Genomic DNA, 22,466 nt, shown 5'->3' with positions numbered 1-22,466 from the left:
GTCGAATCAAGGAAATAGAGATTTTGTCCAATAGAGCCAATTGATCTTCCGTACTAGAAGTCATATACTTATATTATTTGAGCAGCTTCTGTGATCTCAGCAATGGAATGAAGTACATATGTTCGGGTTAGTTCTCTAGGGTAACAGTCTTCAATCCTGAGTGTGTGGGACAGATGTTAACTCTCCGGCTATTCTAGATGGCAGGGAACACAGAGTTAGCTATTTAGGGATAGGGGCTGGTAAAAACTCCCTTGGCAGACAGATCTTATTTGAGGGAAAAATGGTTGTGTTTGCTCTTGAGTCTTGGGGGCATTTTGTACGTAAAATGGATTGTCTTTTGTCTCTTTTGGCATGTCTCTCAATGGTCCTTTTATCCATTAGAAGCTGATGTACTTTCATGTCCTCTTGCTGAGGCTTATCCCATTGAGTATTGCTCATGCAAGGGCATTGCATGGCCATTGCGTAAAGCACACAGTAAACCACAAATATGCACAAATTCCCATAAGATGTATATTGATCGCTCTTTTAGACTTGTCAGTCATACAGCACAGATACAAACCCTTCAGTCCAAACAATCCATGATGAATATAATCCCAAACCAGTACAACTGGCCTGCTCCGGAGAAGCATATTTTCAACACACCTATAATTTGTTTGGATCTGGTGGAAGTGTGGTCTTCTGTCTTCTGAAGATGTCTCACAGGTGTCAGAACCAGGTTCAGAGGGATTATCCCGTCAGCCAGGTCCCATTGGTCAACTTGGACAGGGGCCTTGCAAAACTCAGGAAATCGCAACTTTTGAAAAATGCTCAAGTCATAATGTGACACTTGAGCTTTCTGGAAAGTGAAGGCTTAGGGGTTCAAGCCTAATCCAGGGACTGGAGCAGCACGTAATGCAGCAAAATTTTCCAATATTGGAAGCATCAAGCCTGTCCATCGTCTCAGGTGAACATCAGATCACGTGGCACATTTAAGAGCAGGGGAGATGTTATGGTGTCCTGGATAATTGTCCATGAACCAACAAGACTAAAATCTGGTCATTGATCTAATTGCAAATTGGGATATCTTACAAATTCACTCATGCTTTTAGCATCACTACAACAATGGCTTCACTCTCAAAAGTTGTTGCATAAGACATTTGAGCACTTGTCGTGGGTTTTTGAAAAGTGCTTTATAATTGTAATTGTTTGCTCATATCCGATGTTGCTTTATAGCTGAAAGCATTTCCCCGTGCTGTTGAAAGTAATTGGGAGTGGGTGGGACGGTGAACGAATAAAGAACACTCAGCCACCATCGCAGGAAAAGGGAAAGCCAATCAATCATCTTTCCTTCATGTTCCACAATTCAGAAGGCTACAAAGTGAAGGTCTTTGCCAAGATTATGAAATTGAATATTTAGTGTTTGCTTTTTAGGAGAATTCCGAAAGGTTATCGCCTGGCACTTATCTGATAAGTGCTGCTTGCTTAAGCTCACACATATTTGAAAGATTGGGACTAGTATCAGTTTGACATTTCTGTCAGGACTGGGATTTTAACACCACATGAATCTGACAAATGCCACTGCTGTCATCTGCTCGGTTTTAATTATACCTGATCGAGTCTCCCAACAGCTGCAAGCAGGCGACTTAATTAGCTGGTGTTAAGGCTGATACCTAAAACCTTCGTCAAGCTGCATAATCCCTAAAAGCTTGATAGCATTTAATTGACATTTCCACCCGGGCTATAGACCAGTTATGAGAATTAACTGATGAATTTCTGGGGATCTACATGTCAGGTCAACGTTTATCTGCCATGTCTCACAGAGGCATTTAGACACTAAAGCTCTTTATTTGAAGGGGGGAGAAACACTTCCCGAAATGAAAGATGAACAGCAGCAATGTAGATATTTAGAAGTTATTTCTGAATGAAATGTGAATGTGAATCACAAATCACAGTGTAGTCAGAATTGATGTAAATATCATTATCTGTAAAGTTTTAACATCACATCAGATTGCCTACTCTATACTTCTGCACAGCAAATTGCCCAATTACTCAAGACTAGTCATGATTCCAAATGAAACTGCTGCTAGATTATACATCAGCAAGCCTTACAAAGGTTTACCTACAAGCTGTTAACAGTATTTTCAGCTCTGAAGTATTCACGAAATTCAATAGTATGCTTCCAATGTCAATTATCTTCCCTCTAAGAAATCACTGATTCCTTGCTTGAGCTTGCACAAGTGGCTGTTCTTCATGTCTGACTATCTTCAAGCTATCCCAGATAACAGGTCTGACAAGATCAGACACTGCCTTCATCTGATAGGCACTTCTATTGTGTCCAGACCAGGCCCAGGTTCTTTCCTAATCAAAGGCATCAACTATCCACTGACACACCACACCAAGACATACAATGGGATGGCATATGATGCTCATCTACTTATTGAAAACCAAAGTTTTCTTGAAATGACATATTTCACTGTCAACGTAAGTAAAATTTTATTTTTTGCATGAAATTAAGTCCATCTGCATAATGAATTAGTACATAAACTGCTGATTGGATTACATGTGGAATCTTATTAGTCTATATTCGACGCATGCATAGGATGGAGTCAGCGGGTAACCTTTCGAACAGTATATGCATTCTGATTTATCAAACTGCCTTTGGAGCTCAGTCTTCAATTTCTCTTCTCACCATCTGACTCGATTTGTGCATTTCACCTCTGCTTTCTGCCCCCACCACTCCAAACATCACGCCCCATTCAGACAGCAATTATAGAAAAGATAAATGATGAGCTCCCTTTAATTTTAAATTGCCAAGTTCATATTAACTTCATATGGATCAAGTAACGGATTATGATATTATGAATTAATCATTATGTAATCAAATTAGGAATATATTAAGTGCAAAACAAAGTCTCCTTGCTTAATCTGAGAATGTGCAAGGCTGAGTTTTGTCCAGTTGAAAGCTTCAATTTCAAAACTTTGAGCTTTATGATATTTGTCAATGCTTAACAATCAGAAATGGTGTATCAATTTAAATTTAAATCTTGATTTGTCTCTTCAAATCTCCCAGATTCTAAGACTTAAAAGATAGCTTTTATTGACGGAAAAGGTAATGTAAAAGACAGTGTAAGAATACATCAATGCTTTGATCAATACAGCATGATATTTAATGCAATTTCTATATTGAAGAATAAATAAATAGAGCTCTTAGACAATGTGCCAATGTTAAATTTCTGACAAGACAAGATCCAGTTGTTTGACATAATTGACAAGCTTTTCTTTCAATTCAATTTTCAATGTAAGAGCAAACTTTTCACTTCATCTATTATCAAATGGCAATTTGGGCATCTTGGGATTTAGACAGCTTCTGATTCACTTAGAACTCACGTGTATAGCCCCAAAATGTAAAACATGACATCCACTTGCACAAAGTCAGTAAGTGGCAGTCTCCTGGGAGCTTTGGTTAAACTGTTCAGTAAATTGATTGTGATAATGAAGCAGTCTAATTCTTTTATTAACATGTAGTTAAAGACAGTAAGAGTTTATCAGATTGCAATCCTCTGAAGAAGTTTTAAAGGCATTTTTATACTGACTGACTGTTACTGGCAGCAGACACATGAGAGTCACAAACAGCAAGGAATTCCCCTTTTCCGTATCTGCAAGCTGTATTCCAGATTCCCAAGTTTAGCTTCAGTGCAAAGAGCCTTCAGATGTATTAGTCTTTGCGTTGGTGTATTAGTCTTGCATAGCATAAAGTAGATGTGAAGAACTGAAAAGATTCTTGAAGCAAAACTGCCTCTATCATCTTGGACTTGAAATGGGTCTGCATTTACATTGAAATTTGTAGTATCAATGCAGTTAGTGTGAATGCACATCGGAGTAAACCGCATACCATAATTCTAGGAATGTTGATTTGAGTTGATGGTAAGTTGGTATCTCGCTGGTTCTGTTCGTCTTCCAGTAGTGCAGAAAACTTGAAGAAAGGGGACAGTGATATTTAAACATTGTTGGCTTCCATGTGAAGGATCCTTTCCGAGAAACTAAACACCAAAGTATAAATGTCTTTGCAGTTGCATTTGGTTTGAACTGACACGTCTGTCTAACCTAGGTTGAAATGTCTATTTTTGAGTATATTCTGTTGAGTATACTGATTATGACTATTCACTGTCACATTTTGCAATTCTAGAGTCACAGAATTAGTATCATTGAACTGTAATAAAATTTTCACTGATTTCAATGGTCATTGTTTGAAGTAGTCATTCAGAAAGCTCTTGTCCTCTTAAAATTGATAGTTCTAATATATTTGCTTATGCCACAGCTAGATTCTACCCTTGCCCCCTCCCCCATCTCATAACATTCTCTGGAGTCATAAATCATTTTGAAGGTAAGGAATTAACAAGCATTTCCTGTGCAATACTCAGACAATGCTTTCCTCTTTTTTAAAGAGGAATCACCAGCCTGATGCCACTGATACAAATTCTTTATTTGCATTTACGTATGGTTGAGATAAGAACTAAATATTGTTGGATGAACCCAACAAAACTCAGTTTGCTGCAGCCTAATTTGAGAATTGAACCTGGGGCTTTAAGATAACTTTGGTCAGCATTGAGCATGTTTTCAAATCTTTATTATACCTATGGATCTGATAAAACTCTTACTTTGTTCTTTTTTCCTTTGCTCCCTGCTGTGACTGTAATCTAGGATGCACAGCAAGTCCTTGACCTCATCCTTCATGTGTGCCTAGATATCGAACATCAATAGGCTATTCTACAGTGAAGATCGGTCAAGTACAATCCTAGTCTCATTTTAGACGAAATATAGTTTCAAAGCAAGAATTGTTGGCAGATGGTAAGTTTGAGCTTGGGGATGTAAGGGCAATTTGTGTCTCCTATCTGCTCATCCTATCATACTTTTTCAATGGAAAACTAATTTATATCTCATGTGGGTTTAATGATGTTCAATGCACCGATTTAGTTATTTACATTAAGCAGAATGGACCATAGGCTTACCTCAAATCATTTTCAAACATAGAAATTAAATTTTTTTGGAAAACAAGAACTGGCAATACTGGGATGTAGCCTTCTGGATCAGTCTTTCATGTGGTACCTTGTCAAATGCCTTCTGGAATGCTAGACACAACAATTCAAAGGATCTCCATTGTCTACCTTGCTGGTTAGATCCTCAGTACAGCAAGTTTATCAAGCCTTTTGTGAAACCGTGCTGACACTGGTGAACGGAGACAGAACACTGGCTTAGTGTCTCTGCCATTTGAGTCTCCCATTATTACCTCACCATTTGTCCTCGAAAGGGCCAAAATTTACTTTGACTATTCTCTTCCTAATTGAGCCGGGTTGGATAACTCTATCCGAGAGCCTGCACATTGATTCTGCTCTTCCTATGGAGGACCCCAAAATTAGCCAAATGAATGCCACAGGATTTTCACTCATGAAATGCTCTCAACTCAAACCAGCGTTTAGAACAACCCATGTTGTGTGCCCCTAAGACAGCTGCTCAAACTGTGTATTCGCAGAAATGCAATTTGCTTGGATCCACGTCTAAATTCTGAGCCAGCGTGCCACCACAGATGCTAAAAAGGTTGCTTGAATTGCAGATCATTGCCTGCACTCTTCTGCTCCTGCCAGCAACCGCTTGGCTTGAAATTAGATTTACATAGTTTGTCTCAGAGCGCACTCAGTCCGAGCACTTGACCTTAGGATGGGTGGCTTGCTACCATCTGAGTTCAGAATAATAGTTTGTTTTCTTTCTCTATTTCAAAGATTTGTTATCCACAATGGCCTCATTCCAATGGCAAAGATGATGCATATGTGAGTCTGATTGGTGATTAAAACCCACTACACGGATTAACAAAAAAGCATGTCGCCTCTGGAAAATTCAATGCTTAAAATGTAGTAGAGCCACTATTGATTGCAGACAGTAGTCTTTAAAATAATAGTTCTCCTGAGGCCAGTTAAGCTGTTCAATGTCAACAGGAAGATATTTGGTGATGCGAGCAGGAAAAAGATTTTGCAATAATGTTTACTCTGCAGTCTGTTTCTTCAAATATAAGCAATAATTTATTTTTTCATCTTCACAATAACCACATTTACCTGACTACAGCATCGATTCCGCTAGAGTACGAGTCACTCATCCACCTACACTTTACTTGGACAATACACTTTTTTTAATTTACAGTCTCATTGTACAATACATGGCTGAACAAATGTGAAAGTTAAAAGCTTGGATGTTAATAGTTTATGCTCCACTTGGCAGCAGAGAAAGTAAAGTTATGCAAAATGCTAGCACCGCAATGCATGTGGACAAGTATGCAAAGCTATTGGAATTTGGTATTATAATTATAGTTTTAATAACACAAACATACATTACAAAAGAAACCTGGATAATGATTAATGGACTTGTAAGAAAGTCAGACTCTTAACTTACATGGGCATAATATCATATGAAATATGGCTCTTTGTTTTACAAATAACAGGACTGAAGATCATGGGGAAGATGACAGGAAGTTGCAACCTACAGACAAAGGTACCACAAATCGTAATACATTTTGTAAAAGTGATTGGTAACTGCTCGTAAAAACCGTAATCAGATTAGAAGCAGTTCTGAGATAGGAAAAAAAGTGACATGCCACATTTAACGAGGCAATTGTATTCTACCACAAATCGGTAGTGTCCTTTATTATTTTGTTTTTAAAAAAAAGTCCCTTTCACACAGTAGTAACTGACAGGAAGGAATTGTAGATTCTCGTGCCATCTGGGGACTTGGCACCATGTGTCATGAGTTCTTGGATTGTCATCCAGTTGTCAAAGATTTTCTTGTTGCGCTTCCTCATCATTTTTCTGTGGCTCAGTTCGATAATGTTGACCTCCTTTTTGCCCTCACCGCCACTCTGGGGGTTCTCCCTGAGGCACTCCAGGCGGCTGCGCATCATGAACTCTCTGCGCCGCCGCTGCTCCTTGGCCCGCACGACGTGTTGCTTGCGCTCCTCCTTGCTCCAGTAGCGGCCCGTCTTCATCTCGCTCACGGCGTCATCATCTGTGGTCATGCCGCAGCGCTCCTCCTTGATCTTCATGGCACGCTCCTTGAGCAGGCGGTCACGCACTGGGCGCTTGGTGATGTAGCGAGTGCCATCACTGCGGATCTTGACCTTCCACTCGGCCTTGGAGTCCGCTGTGGCCTTGTGGGCATCCTTGCACATGCTCACCAGGCTCAGCTGGCTGTTGGCGTACTCGACCGCTGACTTTTGCTGGATGAGCTGCATGTAGCTTTGGTAGTGCCGCGCGTGCGCAGGGATGTTGACGTGTCGGTAGGGTGAGCTGTGATAGGCTGACAGGTAGGGCACGTGCTCACCACCCTCGCCGGATTTGCTCCCCTCTGTCACATGCTCCGTGTCGTCACCAGGCACGGCTGTTTCCGGTGTCTCTGAGGAGCTGCTGACGGTGGGGCTGGCCTCCGCACTGATGCGCCTGGGTGACGACGATGATGGCGAGGCCATGGCAGCAGCCTGGACAGCTTCGATGGAGCTCCTCAGGTTCTTTTTGTTGGTGATGCTGACAATTCGCTGCAGTGAGCCGTCAGGCGAGCGGTCCACAGTCAGGGGGGTGCTGCGGCAGCTCTCAGCTGTGTTGTAGGCACTGGAGCTGTCCTTGTCTGACTTCTCCGGGTGCTCCATGATGTCGGCGAGTTTCTTCCCCCTGGGCGAGTCGATGCTAGTGTTGTAGTTCCCGAATCCACTGCCGTGGATCGACCACACATCGCCGTATTCCTCCCTCACCGTCTGCAGCTGGTGGGCCTGCATGATGTTCTGGCACTCCAACTCGATATTCCTTAGCTCCTCGTTGAGCATCTCCAGCTCGCGGTCCACCACCTCTTGCTGCCTCCTGCCACACTGGATTGTGCTGGTGGAGTAGTAGAGGTCAAACTGGCTTCGATTGCTCATCTTGCACTTGAGCTCCAGGAGCTCCTTGAACCGCTCGCATTCTTCATCCTGGGTGCCCACAAAGTCAGAGTCATTATATTCCCCCGAGATGAAGCTCTCGTTGCACTGGATCTCACTGCTGCCCAGGGTATCCTGGCTGTAGCCCAGGTCCCCCTGACTTTGCAGCGAGGTGCTGTTCTGCTCCTCTCCAAGGATCTCCTGTTCCGAACTCTCATCATTCCTCACACTGTCATCTGTGCGGCCGAGCCCGCTGTCCTTCTCGTGGTTATTCGAAGAGGTAGTTGCGGTATCGGTCGTCCCACCATCTTCTTCATGTTTTTTCTGTGTTGATTGAAAATAAGTTAGTTCAGATGCAGAATGGCCTGGATAATAAGGTTATATAACATTTTAAATCAAAATCATACTCTCAAAATCCCAAACAAATTAGCATATGGTGTGATCAACAGTGTAGAACAATGGTTGTCAACTATTTACAATCTATATCAATGAATTTGATGCTGGGATAGAGAGCACTCTAGGTAGATTTACATCTGTCACTAAAATAGGTGGGAAATTAAAATGTAACCGGAAAGATTAGGTGAATGAGTCAAATTTGGCAGATGAAGTTGAAGTAGGTAAGTGTGAGATTATCCATTTAGGTTGTAAGAATACAAAGGCACTGTATTATCTTAATGCACAGAAATTTCAGGGTGTTTTGGATGAGAAGGATCTGGGTATCTTGTGCATGAATCACAAACTAGTGAGCAGGTAATAAAGACAAATTCAAGTTTGGCATTTATTGCTCATGGAAATAGAGAACAGTCACTGTAACTGTACAAGACACTGGTCACACTCAACCTGGAATATTGTGTACACTTTTGGTCCATTTACTTGAGGAGGAATGTTGTAATGTTGGAGGTAGTTCAGTGGAGGCTGACTAGATTGGTCTCATGAGGAGGGGTTTGTCTTGTGAAGAAATTCAGTAGTTTAGGCCTATACTCTCTCGAGTTGAGAAGAATGACATCAAATGGAGGTTTTCCAAAAAAATTAAGCTAAAGGATAATCGTAAAGTAGACCAAGGCTATTCCCTTGGGGCAAAGATCAGTTTTAGGATAAGGAGCAGCAAATTTAAAACAGATAAGGAGAAATCACTTCTCTCAAAGGATCCAAGAATCTGCAAAATTCACTAATCAGAATTAATGGATGCTGGGTCATTGAGAAAAATGAGGAGAGAGACACACAGATCGTTAATAAACAATGAGTTGAAGGATTATGGAGAGTGGGCAAAAAAAAGTGGGGTCGAGTCTGAGAAGAGATCAGCAATGGTTGTATCAAATGCAGGCTTGAGTGGCTGGAATGCCTTCTCTGGCTCCAAGTTATTCTTAGTTCTTATTGAAAACTGAAATTGTTAGAGGGCTTAGCATGGTTAATGCAGACAGGGCGGTCCCTTGTGGGTGAGTTTGTGAGCAGAGGGAATAATATCAGAGCAAAGAGTCACCCACTTAAAACAAAAGAGGAATTCTTTGCCTCAAGAGAGTGCAGAATTCTTCACTGCAGAGGGCTTTCAATGCTGAATAATTTCTTTGTTTGAAAGTTGAGTGACAGATTCCTACTCGGGAAGAAATCAAGTGTTATGGGGATGAGGCAGGAAAGAGAACTCGAAGATCGTCAGACGTGCCAAGATCTTATTGAATAGCAATGAAGACTTGATGGGCAAAATGCCTACTTTTGCTCCAAAGCCTGTTCAAGTGCTTGCTAAATGGAGCAGATGTTGATAACTTGGGAGCATTAAGCATCTGCCTTGTACACCATATTTCCTTGAAGCAGCAACCTCAAGAGTATTTACATTAATGCAGTGGTTCATCACACATCAAAGAACCCTAATGCCATTCACAGTTAATGCTGAACCTGCCCATTCCTCTGTCTGAACATAAATCCTTTCAATGTTTGGACGTCTGTCCCCTGGTAACAGAATCTTCTGCAACTGCAAACATTTCAGCAGAAAGTTTTCATGTTCTCAATTACATTTGTGGCCCGAGAATGGTATGCATCTTTATCTACTAGCTGTGACAGCCAAAGTTTTTGGATGAATTTTAACAACGAGGAAGACTTGAACCGGGTAAAGGTGGACAAGTGAACGAGGCAACTATTTGGGAGATGGAATTTTTCCAATGGAAGTAAGAAGGATGCAGAATAAATGAAAGAAACAAGTAAACCTTTAAAGGAAACAGTAAATTTTTAAAAAGGTGCAGCAGAGAGGAATCTTGTTTCTGGATTAGTGGTGCTGGAAGAGCACAGCGGTTCAGGCAGCATCCAAGGAGCAGGAAAATCGACGTTTTGGGCAAAAGCCCTTCATCAGACTTTATTCCTGATGAAGGGCTTTTGCCCAAAATGTCGATTTTACTGCTCCTTGGATGCTGCCTGAACTGCTGTGCTCTTCCAGCACCACTAATTCAGAATCTGGTTTCCAGCATCTGCAGTCATTGTTTTTACCTAGAGAGAAATCTTGTGCTGTCTGTGCATAACTCTTAACAGCAAACGGAAGAATAGGTAAGACCGTAATGTAATCTCAGGATAATTGATTTCATCAATGCAAATATGAAGCAACAATGAATCATTAATATCATTCAGTTATTCCAGGCCTACTCTGAGAAGATATTAATATAGGTGCAGGGATTTACTGGAAAGGTACTTGTACTAGTGATGAGGGGCTTCGGTTAAGTGAAGACAGCAGGAAAGTTGGCAACAGAAACAGAAATTGCTGGAAAGACTGAGCCGGTCTGGCAGCATCTGTGGAGAGAAACCAGAGTTAATGTTTTGGGTCCACTGACCCTTCATCAGAACAAAAAGTTGGGATGGTTTTCCTTAAATCAGGGAAAATTAGTGGGAAATTTAGTGGAGGCGAAACAGCTGTGGAAGATCAAATGATGATCAGAGAAGTGAAGTGGTTTTAGCTGACTGAAGAGCTTTACTAATGCTCAGGTCAAATAGGGATCACTGCCAGTTAGAAAAATCCAGTGCCAGTTAGAAGTGAGACCATTGGGATGTGTGGAATATGAGAACAATTGTGGACATCAGATTACTGGCTTTCTGGTTTATTCTCAATATGGTCAAGTTTGGCACCAATCCGAACAACATAATGACAAGCAATGGATGAACTGATTCCATTTGATAATCCAGTGTATGGCAACTATTAGCTAATGGCAGTGGGTAATCTATTCCTTGCTTGAGCACCCTTGTCTATTAGAGGTTGAAAAGCTTAAATCAAAGTCTTGCTGCTGATATATTAGGAAATTGGGGAAAATTTTATGGCAGTATGGTAGTAAGGTCTTAACAAATTCAGTGTGGCAGTCTCAAGCTGGATATTAAGAACTGGACTCCTGACATTCACCTCTAACACAGACACAAATTCAGAGTCCAAAAGGGGCTGGGCAGTAAATACAAACGCCACACTGAAGTGTGGACGACTCCCGAGTTATGGATTGAAGAATACAGAATGGGGTGACTCTAGTTAGTATGGGTAAAGGGTGGGAGCATTGAGACTGTATTTGTTCCTTTCCCAGAATGGACAATAGGCTGAAAGGCTTGTATCTGTACTGTAACTCTTCCATGGTTCCACAAATCAGTGCAGAAACAAAATACATTCCAGATGAGGTAAACAAATTTGACAACGAACAAAAAAGGTTAGAGATTTCTTAATGAAAAAGCACAAGTATGGCAGGACTGTACTGAATGATTTTCTTTATTTCTAACAGTTTTGTGTCAACTAGCTGCTTTTTAATAAAGTGGTTTTGAAGGGCAAAATATGCGAATGTCACTTAGTGCAGTGTAAACATTTTCCATTAGCAAGTATCAGATGAGAATCTGTTAAGCTGTCATGAATTTTACCTGCTCGAGTGTGGTAGCTGTGAACTGCATTGCCTGGTTGTGTTGCTGTTCCAACATATCCATATGAAGCTCATCAAGAAATTCATTCCGGTCATCATCAAGCCATCCTTCATCCAACTGGCAGAAACGGGGAAGAAACAGGGTGTTACAAAAAAGGGCATGAGGGCACGCTCCAGTCACATAATACTGACTCTCTACCATGAAACAATCTTACATTGCTGTCCCGTACACTGTAACAAGTTCCATAAATGCATTGCATGATGAAACCTGCAGATTCAACTGTTCCTCTGGTGTATTCTCGCTGCCACCAAAACATTGACAAAACACCCCCCCCCCCCCCACACTTTCTAAACCTCGAGATTTGCACTTATATCGCTTTCCGTAACTCTCGACATTGCACAAGCAATGTGCAGATATTGCAAAATGAAAGGATGCACTAAGTGCAGTTTAACATTCTAGCTCATCTTTGCAAATCCCAACGGAACCCAACATTGTACTTCATTCTAAGTACCAATTCAGGTGGATAATGGACTCATTTAGGGCCACGGGATCCTCATATTTAAAAAGAAATCCTGCAAAGGATACAGGTGGAGACATAAAATACACCAAGAATCATAGAATCCCTACAGTGTGGAAACAGGCCCTTCGGTCTAACAAATCCATACCGACCCCCCAAAGAGTAACCCACTCAGACCCATTCACTTATCCTATTATCCTATATTTACCCCTGACTAATGCACCTAATCTGTACATCACTCAACACTATGGGCAATTTGGCATGGTCAATCCACCTAACCCTGCACATCTTTGGATTGTGGGAGGAAACGGAGGACCTGGCGGAAACTCACACAGACAGAGAGAATGTGGAAACTCCACACAGACAGTCGGAATTGAACCCGGGTCCTGGCACTGTGAGGCAGCAGTGCTGGCCATTGAGCCACCGAACTTTCACTCCAAACCTCATTGAAGCCAATGGTGATGTATTCTCTCACTTTCATTCTGACATAACAATATAATTTGGCAATCGCTGCAAATTTCACTGCTGGTCTTGATGGTGCTTCTACCACCTTTCAAACTACTCGCAGACTCATCACATTGACGAAACTTTGACAGACGCCTATCCTCGACCACATGGAGGAGTATCAACACGACACTTCTCGTGTCACCTTGATTCCAACTGTCCACACTGGCTATGGACAGCAAGAGAGAACAACCAATCTAATAAAAACCTGGGTTCATGCATTAGTACCACTTCAATCTCTGCGGCACACTGTCCGGTTGTAATCCAAGTGGACATGTAGAAATGTAGTGCTGAATGTTAACGCCTCCACAATGCCTAACCTGTAGCCGATACTCGGCTGAAAAACATGTCATCGAGCCCAGTTAACAGAAGGGTCCTTTCTGATATCTCATGGCGTCACAATGACCTGCTATGGCCACTTCGATGCCAAATGTGAAAGATGTCTCTTGTCGGGAAACTCTCCACGACCACTCCAACATGTGAAAGACTCATCCACATAGCAAGCTAATTTGTTCTCAATGCGATACTTGCCTGAATCTCTGGTCTGGCAACCAGCAACAGAATGTTCCTGCTTTCCTCGCTGGACAGTAAGGCCACGGCCTCCTCCCGATCTTGAACGTCCTTCCCATTTATCTGCAAGAAACAAACAAATTGTCAAGACAAAAAGGCAGCTGTTGTTCTCACACTGTTGACGGTTGACATTGGACAATGCAAATGACAACTCATTTCGGTTAAGAATTCACATAGCTTTCCACATTGTGACCAAAGCAACTGACACCAATCGATTAGGAACTCTCTGCACAGCATTGCTATCAATAGACAAAGGAATCCTGACGTAAAAAGAAGCCTTAATGTTCATCAATGCCTAACATGTGCTCCATCGACCAACAGATACCCACCAACTCCAATCACTGACACATGACATGTGCCGTTCACCTCCCTTCCCTTTAGAGATAATGGATGCGTCTGTCGCAGATTACACTACTGCAATTGGCATCAGCCGACTCCCACTTGGATGGGGAAGGAGGCTGTGAAGAAATGTAACGCTGCCTGGTCTCACGACAGCAGCTGCATCGCTAACAGACTCCCGACTACTTTCCACTGTTGACACCGAATCACAACGTCGTTGCTTGGGTTAAAACACAAACGTTGTTTGGACAAAGGCTCACTCACAATGCACCTTTTCATTACGCAGGAAGAAACAACTTGTTAAGTAAAATTTGAAACACAAACGTTTTCAAAACAGTTCCCAAAAGGTAATTCACGCAAAAACTGAGGAGGTTATCTTGTTAATACTTACATATCAGTACTTCTAAATGTCAGTAGTGACAAAAATGGTGAAGCTTCTTCAATGTACCAGACCCACCAGAACACTGAATGGACCGTCTTCCTATGCTCCTGCTTACCAAAACAAGATATGTCCCCATATACTCCTGCAATTTCATTAACAGCAGGTCAAAGTATTATCAAATTGAGCCCAGATTCAATTAGAAAGCTTGCTCCGCATTAAAGCAGCCCTTGAATCTCCAATACACCTGACTGGATGCCATACAGTTGTCACTGATTTAATGTCTTTATGCTCTGCTGAATTGACTCAAACAACTGCCTGACATGTGGGACTGCCTTAAAACGAGTCACTCCCATGTTACTAGCAAGACATGACTGCTTCTACTAGGCGTACACAAAATGGTCTTGACAGGAAACCTAACCTCTTTATTTCTCACCTGAATCAGATAGTGTGCACATGTATACCCTTTAACTTTTCCAAATTGTAAACAAATAAAGATAATCCTTCACTAACACTACAATTGTATACTTTTGTTCACAGTTTGCACTACTCTCCCCAATAAACCCACTCCACCCACCCCCCCAAACCCCTGGTATCTTCCCCTGCAACCTAATAGATGCAAAGCCTGCTGGCATACTACCTCCATCACCTCCATCCAAGGCCCCAAACAGTCCTTCCAGGTGAGACAGAGGTACACCTGCCTCTCCTCCAACCTAACTTACTGTATCCGGTGCTCCCAATGAGGTCTTCTCTACATCAGGGAGACCAAATGTAAACTCAGGGCACGTTTCCCGAAGCATTTTAGCCAGGCCTGCAGGGGCCAACCTGACCTCCCAGTCACTGCCCATTTTAATTCCTCTTCCCATTCCCTCTCTGACAAGACCATCCGCAGCCTCCTCCATTGCCGCAGCGAATCAGACCGCAAATTGGAGTAACGACACCTCACCTTCCACCTGGACAGCCTACAGACTGAAGGAGTCAACATCGAGATCTCCAATTTCAAGTAACCTCCCTTCCCATCCCCTGACTCCCTTTCCAGCTCCTCTCCTTCCTTCCATTCCTCTGATGGATCCTTCCTTCCAGCTACCAAGCTGATTCATTCCTCCCATCGACCAACCAGATTGAACCCTCTGCCTGCGTTCATCTATCCCTACCTCACTACCCCTCCGTCCCAATCCCCCCCCCCAACCACCACCTCCCCCCCGCCTTAATCTGCAGCTCCCCTTACATCCACCCCCAGTCCTGAAGAAGGGCTATACTGGAAACGTTGATTTCTCCACCTCCAGATGCTGCCTGGCTTGCTACTGCTTGTCTACTTTGGATTCCACCATCTGTAGTTTCTTTGTCTCTAACTGAGTTATGAAATGAAGACAATATTTGCATCACCCCAGCTCGAGTACACAAACAACACAAACCAAAAGCTACGATGATACCAACTCTCCTGTAACGCTGAAGCTCAAGTGTGACCACAACTGTACCAACATGTTGTTTGAAAAACTGATCCACCTGCCAAATGCAATTCTCCTATGCCATCTAATCGTAAATAAATCACGCAATCAGCCAAGAAAATGACTATATACTTTCAGTTCAGGCTGAAATAAAACTGTGGGCTGTATTTCATGTGACTCAAACAAACACACAAGGATTTCAACCAAATCCATTAAAAAATCCCTTTCTCCGTTTTAAAATACTACTGCGACTAATTTCGCAGTTCCAAGGAGTCTGTCCGCGATCGTCACTTCAAATATTGCACACTCACTTCACTTGATACAATTATAAACTTCTGCTGATGTAGTCACTATTACTGAACCAATTGGGAGGAAGGCTCTCAAATAAAATATCACACCCAATGGCAGGAAGAGACATTAGACCAACTGCCGACTTCATTAGAGAGATGCACACATTAACAATCTTTTTTTAAAAATGACATACGTTTACAAAGGGAATTTCACAGACTGAGGCCTCGATGAGCAGATGAAGAATGGACCACGTATTGCTCTCTGATGTCATGCAAGAATGAACAGAGGTTTGATTTGAAGAAACGTTGCAGATCTGAGTATTTTGGCTGAACAACATTTTACACATTGTGATACAAGATGTTATCTCCTTGAATTTGCCCATATCTCTCTTTGTATCACTGACATTCCCACCAGCACTGCTATTCCACCCCCAAACACCAGACAGACATTGTTGGTGACTTTTTAACTGCTCATTTATTCCAGTAAATGAGCAACTTCAAAGTCCAGACTCAAATGATCTGCATTATTGAGAAGTCAATACACATTTCCCTAGTAAAACTGGAGAACATTACTGACAATAAACAACTCGTCGCTTTCGGTTTCATTTCTACATCCACACCTTTTGCCTTTGCAGTTGTAGTGCGAGTTCTTCAACTCCACTGTTATATACGTGGGAAAGCATTTCCCTATTCCTGAAAGTCTAAAACCTAATTTGAAGTTTGCTCCACTCCACTCGGAATTCCCCCACCATGGGAAACAACACGTCTCTGCATCTACTCTATCAAAACTATTTTGCCCTTCACATACCTTGGCTGCATCATTTCAAGGTCTTCACCCATTCAGATGCACCACCACAGTGCACACAATTTACAACAGTAGACTTACACAGTGCCTTGCCTCTTTGAAACACTTACTGCTCTTTTGCACTTCTTACTGAACTACAAGTTTTTAAAATTTCAACTATACATGCACAACCTTTTTCTAAATGGAATATCTGTCTGGGCTGAATTGGAATTCTGAAAGCGAGCACACATGCTTCAAGGTATTGCGTCCCACATTAGAAAATTCCACTGGTCCTTTTGCCAGTTAGCATAACCTTTAGTCTGCGATGTTCACAGAGACTTTGTAGTTACTGTACCAATTACTCTGTGCCTCCAGCAAAGAAATCAAAGAACCAAAAGAAAGTGACTGAAGAACAGTGAAATTGACAACAGGTCTTGGAGGAACTGTCTGGGAGTGGTCACAGCACAGAAACAGATAAGTGGATTTTAAGCGTGGGCTTAAAATACGTCTGCAGTAGTGAGTAGAGTGGGTTCTATGTTTTATTAAGCTATGTCCCTTGATTAAACTTAAAATATAAGCTGTATGTGTTAGTTTAACCGGGAGCAGTGTTTTGTAGGGCAATAAGACAGTGCTATTTTCTGGGTCTGTAGATTGAAAGAAGCAAATATGGCCTTTAGTAGAGTGGTATGCTCTTCTTCTCAGATATGGGAATTTAGGGAGACTTTATGGGTTACTAAGGATTATATCTGCAATAAATGCCTTTGGTTGCAGATCCTATCAGATCAAATGGATCGGTTGGAGAGGCAGTGAGAGGCAATCAGGAATTTACAAGAGCAAGGGGATGCGATGGATGGCAGGAAGGGGGGCAAGTCTCAGATACAGTCACATAGATATGTTAACTCCAGGAAAGGTAAGAGAGGTAGGCAGGTAGTGCAGGAGTCTTCCTGACCATTCCTATTTCAAACAAGTACGCTGTTTTGGAAAATGTAAGGGGTGATGGATTCTCAGGGGAAAGTAGCATGAACAGCCAAGTTTCTGGTATTGAGACTGGCTCTAATGTAATGAGAGGTATGCCGGGTTCCAAGTGTTAGGGGACTCTCTAGTCCGAGGTACAGACAGATGTTTGCGTGGCCAGCAGAGAAAAATCAGAATGGTGTGTTGCTTCCCTGGTGCCAGGATCAAGGATGTTTCAGAGAGGGTGCAGAATGTTCTCAAAGGGGAGAGGGGCCAGCAGGAGGTTATTGTCCATATTGGAACCAACGATATAGGAAGGGAAAAGGTTGAGATTCTGATGGGAAATTACTGAGAGTTCGGCAAGAAATTAAAAAGGAGGGTCTTGAGAGTAGTAATCTCTGGATTACTCCCGGTGCTAAGCTAGTGAGGGCAGGAATAGGAAGACAGAGCAGTTGAATGCATGGCTGAGGAGCTGGTGTACGGGAGAAGGATTCACATTCTTGGATCATTGGAATCTCTTTTGGGGTAGAAGTGACCTGTACAAGAAGGACGGATTGCACCTAAATTGGAAGGGGACTAATATACTGGCAGGGAGATTTGCTAGAGTTGCTCTACAGCATTTAAACTAGTAAAGTTGGGGGGGGGGGGGAGAAGAGAGAACCCAGGGAGATAGTGAGGAAAGTTTCATTCTGAGACTGGTACAGTTGAGAACAAAGGTGAGTCAAACAGTCAGGGACAAAGCAGAGAACAAGGTAGGTCTGATAAACTAAACTATTTCAATGCAAGGGGCCTAACAGGAAAGGCAGATGAACTCAGGGCATGGTTAGGAACATGGGACTGGGATATCATAGCAATTACAGAAACATGGCTCAGGGATGGGCAGGACTGGCAGCTTAATGCTCCAGGGTACAAATGCTACAAGGAGGACAGAAAGGGAGGCAAGACAGGAGGGGGAGTGGCATTTTTGACAAGGGATAGCATTACGGCTGTACTGAGGGAGGATATTCCCGGAAATACATTCAGGGAAGTTACTTGGGTGCAACTGAGAAAGAAGAAAGGGATGACACCTTATTGGGATTGTATTATAGACCCCCTAATAGTCAGAGGGAAATTGCAAAACAAATTAAGAAGGAGATCCCAGCTATCTGTAAGAATAATGGGTTGGTTATAGTAGGAGCTTTTAACTTTCCAAACATAGACTGGGACTGCCATAGTGTTAAGGGTTTAGATGGAGAGGAATTTGTTAAGTGTGTACAAGAAAATTTTCTGATTCAGTATGTGGATGTACCAACTACAGAAGGTGCAAAACTCTTGGGAAATAAGGTAGGGCAGGCGACTAAGGTGTCAGTGGGGCCAGCGACCCTAATTCTATTAATTTTAAAATAGTGATGGAAAAGGATGGACCAGATCTAAAAGTTGAAGTTCTAAATTGGAAAAAGGCCAATTTTGACGGTATGAGGCAAGAACTTTCAAAAGCTGATTGCGGAAAGATGTTCGCAGGTAAAGGGACGGCTGGAAAATGGGAAGCCTTCAGAAATGAGATAACGAGAATCCAGAGAAAGTATATTCCTGTTAGGGTGAAAGGAAAGGCTGGTAGGTATAGGGAATGCTGGATGACTAAAGAAATTGAGGATTTGGTTAAGAAAAAGGAGGAAGCATATGTCAGGTATTGACAGGATAGATCGAGTGAATCCTCAGAAGAGTATAAAGGCAGTAGAAATATGCTTAAGAAAGAAATCAGGCGGGCAAAAAGGGGACACAAGATAGCTTTGGCAAATAGAGTTAAGGAGAATCCAAAGGGTTTTACAAATACATTAAGGACAAAAGGGTAACGAGGGAGAGAATAGGGCCCTCAAAGATCAGCAAGGCGGCCTTCGTGTGGAGCTGCAGGAGATGGGGCAGATACTAAATGAGGATTTGGTATCAGTATTTACTATGGAAAGGGACATGGCAGATATAGAATGTAGGGAATTGGATGGTGACATCTTGAAAAATATCCATATTGCAGAGGAGGAAGTGCTGGATGCCTTGAAATGCATAATAATGGATATATCCAGAGGACCTGATCAGGTGTACCCTAGAACTCTGTGGGAAGCTAGGGAAGTGATTGCTGGGTCTCTTACTGAGATATGTGTATCATCGATACTCACAAGTGAAGTGACAGAAGACTGGAGGTTGGCTAACGTAGTGCCACTGTTTAAGATGGGTGGTAAGAACAAGCCAGGGAACTATAGACGAGATCGTTGGTGAACAAGTTGTTGGAGGGAATCCTGAGGGACAGGATGTAAATGTATTTGGAAAGGCAAGGACTGATTAGGGATAATCAACATGGCTTTATGCATGGGAAATCATGTCTCACAAACTTGATTGAATTTTTTGAAGAAGTAACAAAGAGGATTGACGAGGGCAGAGTGGTAGATGTGATCTATATGGACTTCAGTAAGGCGTTCGACAAAGTTCCCCATGGGAGGCTGATGAGCAAGGTTAGATCTCATGGAATACAGGAAGAAGTAGCCATTTGGATACAGAACTGGCTCAAAGGTAGAAGACAGAGGGTGGGGTGGAGGGTTGTTTTTCAGACTGGAGGCCTGTGACCAGTGGAGTGCCACAAGGATCGGTGCTGGGTCCACTATTTTTAATCATTTATATAAATGATTTGGATGTGAGCATAAGAGGTATAGTTAGTAAGTTTGCAGATGACACCAAAATTGGAACTGTAGTGGACAGCGAAGGAAGTTCCCTCAGCTTACAATGGGATCTTTGTGGGCGGCACGGTGGCACAGTGGTTAGCACTGCTGCCTCACAGTGCCAGAGACCCAGGTTCAATTCCCGCCTCAGGCGACTGACTGTGTGGAGTTTGCATGTTCTCCCCATGTTTGCGTGGGTTTCCTCCGGGTGCTCCGGTTTCCTCCCACAGTCCAAAGATGTGCAGGTCAGGTGAATTGGCCATGCTAAATTGCCCGTAGTGTTAGGTAAGGGGTAGATTTAGATGTAGATGTAGGGGTATGGGTGGGTTACGTTTCGGCGGGGTGGTGTGGACCTGTTGGGCCGAAGGGCCTGTTTCCACACTGTAAGTAATCTAATCTTAATCAGATGGGCCAGTGGGCTGAGCAGGTGGAGGTTAATTTAGATAAATGTGAGGTTCTGCATTTTGGGAAAGCAAATCTCAGCAGGACCTATACACTTAATGGTAAGGTTCACAGGAGTGTTGCTGAACAAAGAGACCTTGGAGTGCAGGTTCATAGCTCCTTGAAAGTGGAGTTGCAGGTCGAAAGGATAGTGAAGAAGGCGTTTGGTATGCTTTCCTTTATGGGTCAGAGTATTGAGTACAGGAGTTGGGAGGTCATGTTGTGGCTATACAGGACATTGGTTAGGCCACTGTTGGAATATTGCGTGCAATTCTGGTCTCCTTCCTATCAGAAAGATGTTGTGAAACTTGAAAGGGTTCAGAAAAGATTTACAAGGATGTTGCCAGGGTTAGAGAATTTGAGCTATAGGGGGAGGTTGAATAGGGTAGGGCTGTTTTCCCTGGAGTGTCGGACGCTGAGGGGTGACTTTACAGAGGTTTATAAAATCATGAGAGGCACGGATAGGATAAATAGACAAAGACTTTTCCCTGGGGTCAGGAGATCCAGAACTAGAGGGCATAGGTTTAGGGTGAGAGGGGAAAGATATAAATGAGACCTACAGGGAAACTGTTTCACACAGAGGGTGGTACATGTATGGAATGAGCTGCCAGAGGAACTGGTGGAGGCTGGTACAATTGCAACATTTAAAAGGCATCTGGATGGGTATATGAACAGGAAGGGTTTGAAGGGATAAGGGCCGGGTGCTGGCAGGTGGGACTGGATTGGGTTGGGATACCTGGTCGGCATGGACGAGTTGGACTGAAGGGTCTGTTTCCGTGCTGTACATCTCTATGACTCTGATAGAAACTCCTGGCAAGCTAAAGGAACGTCTCAATGAATTCTGTGGATTGCACGTTTTGAATGTGTTTTGTAACTTTATTTCTTACTGTTTGCAAAAATACATTTCTGTTTCATAAAATGGGATTAAACTTGTAACAGGTAAAGCCATGAGCCGATAGTTAATTGCTCTTTACGTGTAATTAAAATGTACTTATTTCTGATAATCCCCCCCCAGCTTCAGAGGTGTGGAATCATGTGAGCAATTTCTGTAGACGTGATTCCATCACACAGGTGATTCAGGAATGCTATGGGATCACGTTCTTACCTTTTGCTGTGATCCCAAAGTAGCAGGGCGCGGTGATCACTTCACTTTCCCAACTATGTTGTGACATCTCTAATGACAATACTCAGTGTCTTTGCTGAACAAAAATCTCTCATCCCCCCATGTCACATCAGTATAAGTGCTCAGCATCTTCCAAGATCTTTGCATCCTTTGCTGATGCCTAGCCAGCACAGATGTTGGTATAACCTCTTAGCACCTGTACACTTACACCGTGTTAGAGAACACTCAGGAGGCCAAATATTTTCTTGACACTTTCATCAACTGCTTCTACCTACTTTACACTCTGCGCTGCATGAGATCCAGATTCTCCTTAACGTCACTCCACTTTGTAAACCCAACTATCGTTATTCCAACATACAGTACTTCAAAATACAGTGACAACTTTCTTCTACCACACGCCACTTCGTCAGCCTTGTGCTATGCTTCTCAATTGCAACTGCTCTCCTCGCTCCTTGTTACATTTTCATATTTTGTTACCACCAGGTTCAATGGCATAGGATACACTGTGCTCTGGTCCTGACATGGTCTTCATCAGCAGTAGACAGTGGGGATAAAGTACCTCATTCCAGGTACACCTTGTCAAGTTCTGAAACCAGTTGCATGCATAAAATTGACCAAATGGTCAGGACA

General features: G+C 42.6%; 1 protein-coding gene across 3 annotated transcripts in view; it reads right to left on the bottom strand.

Annotated features, from left to right (window-relative positions):
- Positions 1-6,030: 6,030 nt before the first annotated feature.
- Positions 6,031-22,466, bottom strand: part of pdzrn4 (PDZ domain containing ring finger 4) — a 477,824-nt gene continuing 461,388 nt past the window's right edge. For all 3 annotated transcript variants that reach the window (XM_072552568.1, XM_072552569.1, XM_072552570.1), the window contains 3 exons: positions 13,353-13,454; positions 11,801-11,917; positions 6,031-8,254 (listed from right to left, as the gene is read on the bottom strand). In XM_072552568.1, the coding sequence (XP_072408669.1) occupies positions 6,701-8,254; positions 11,801-11,917; positions 13,353-13,454 (1,773 nt within the window). In that variant the 3' untranslated portion in view covers positions 6,031-6,700. The remainder of the gene's footprint in view (positions 8,255-11,800; positions 11,918-13,352; positions 13,455-22,466) is intronic.

The sequence above is a fragment of the Chiloscyllium punctatum genome, chromosome 32 (assembly GCF_047496795.1).
Source record: "Chiloscyllium punctatum isolate Juve2018m chromosome 32, sChiPun1.3, whole genome shotgun sequence".
NCBI lineage: Eukaryota > Metazoa > Chordata > Chondrichthyes > Orectolobiformes > Hemiscylliidae > Chiloscyllium > Chiloscyllium punctatum.
Note: the sequence above shows the minus strand (reverse complement) of the source record. Positions and strands in the feature narration are given on the sequence as shown.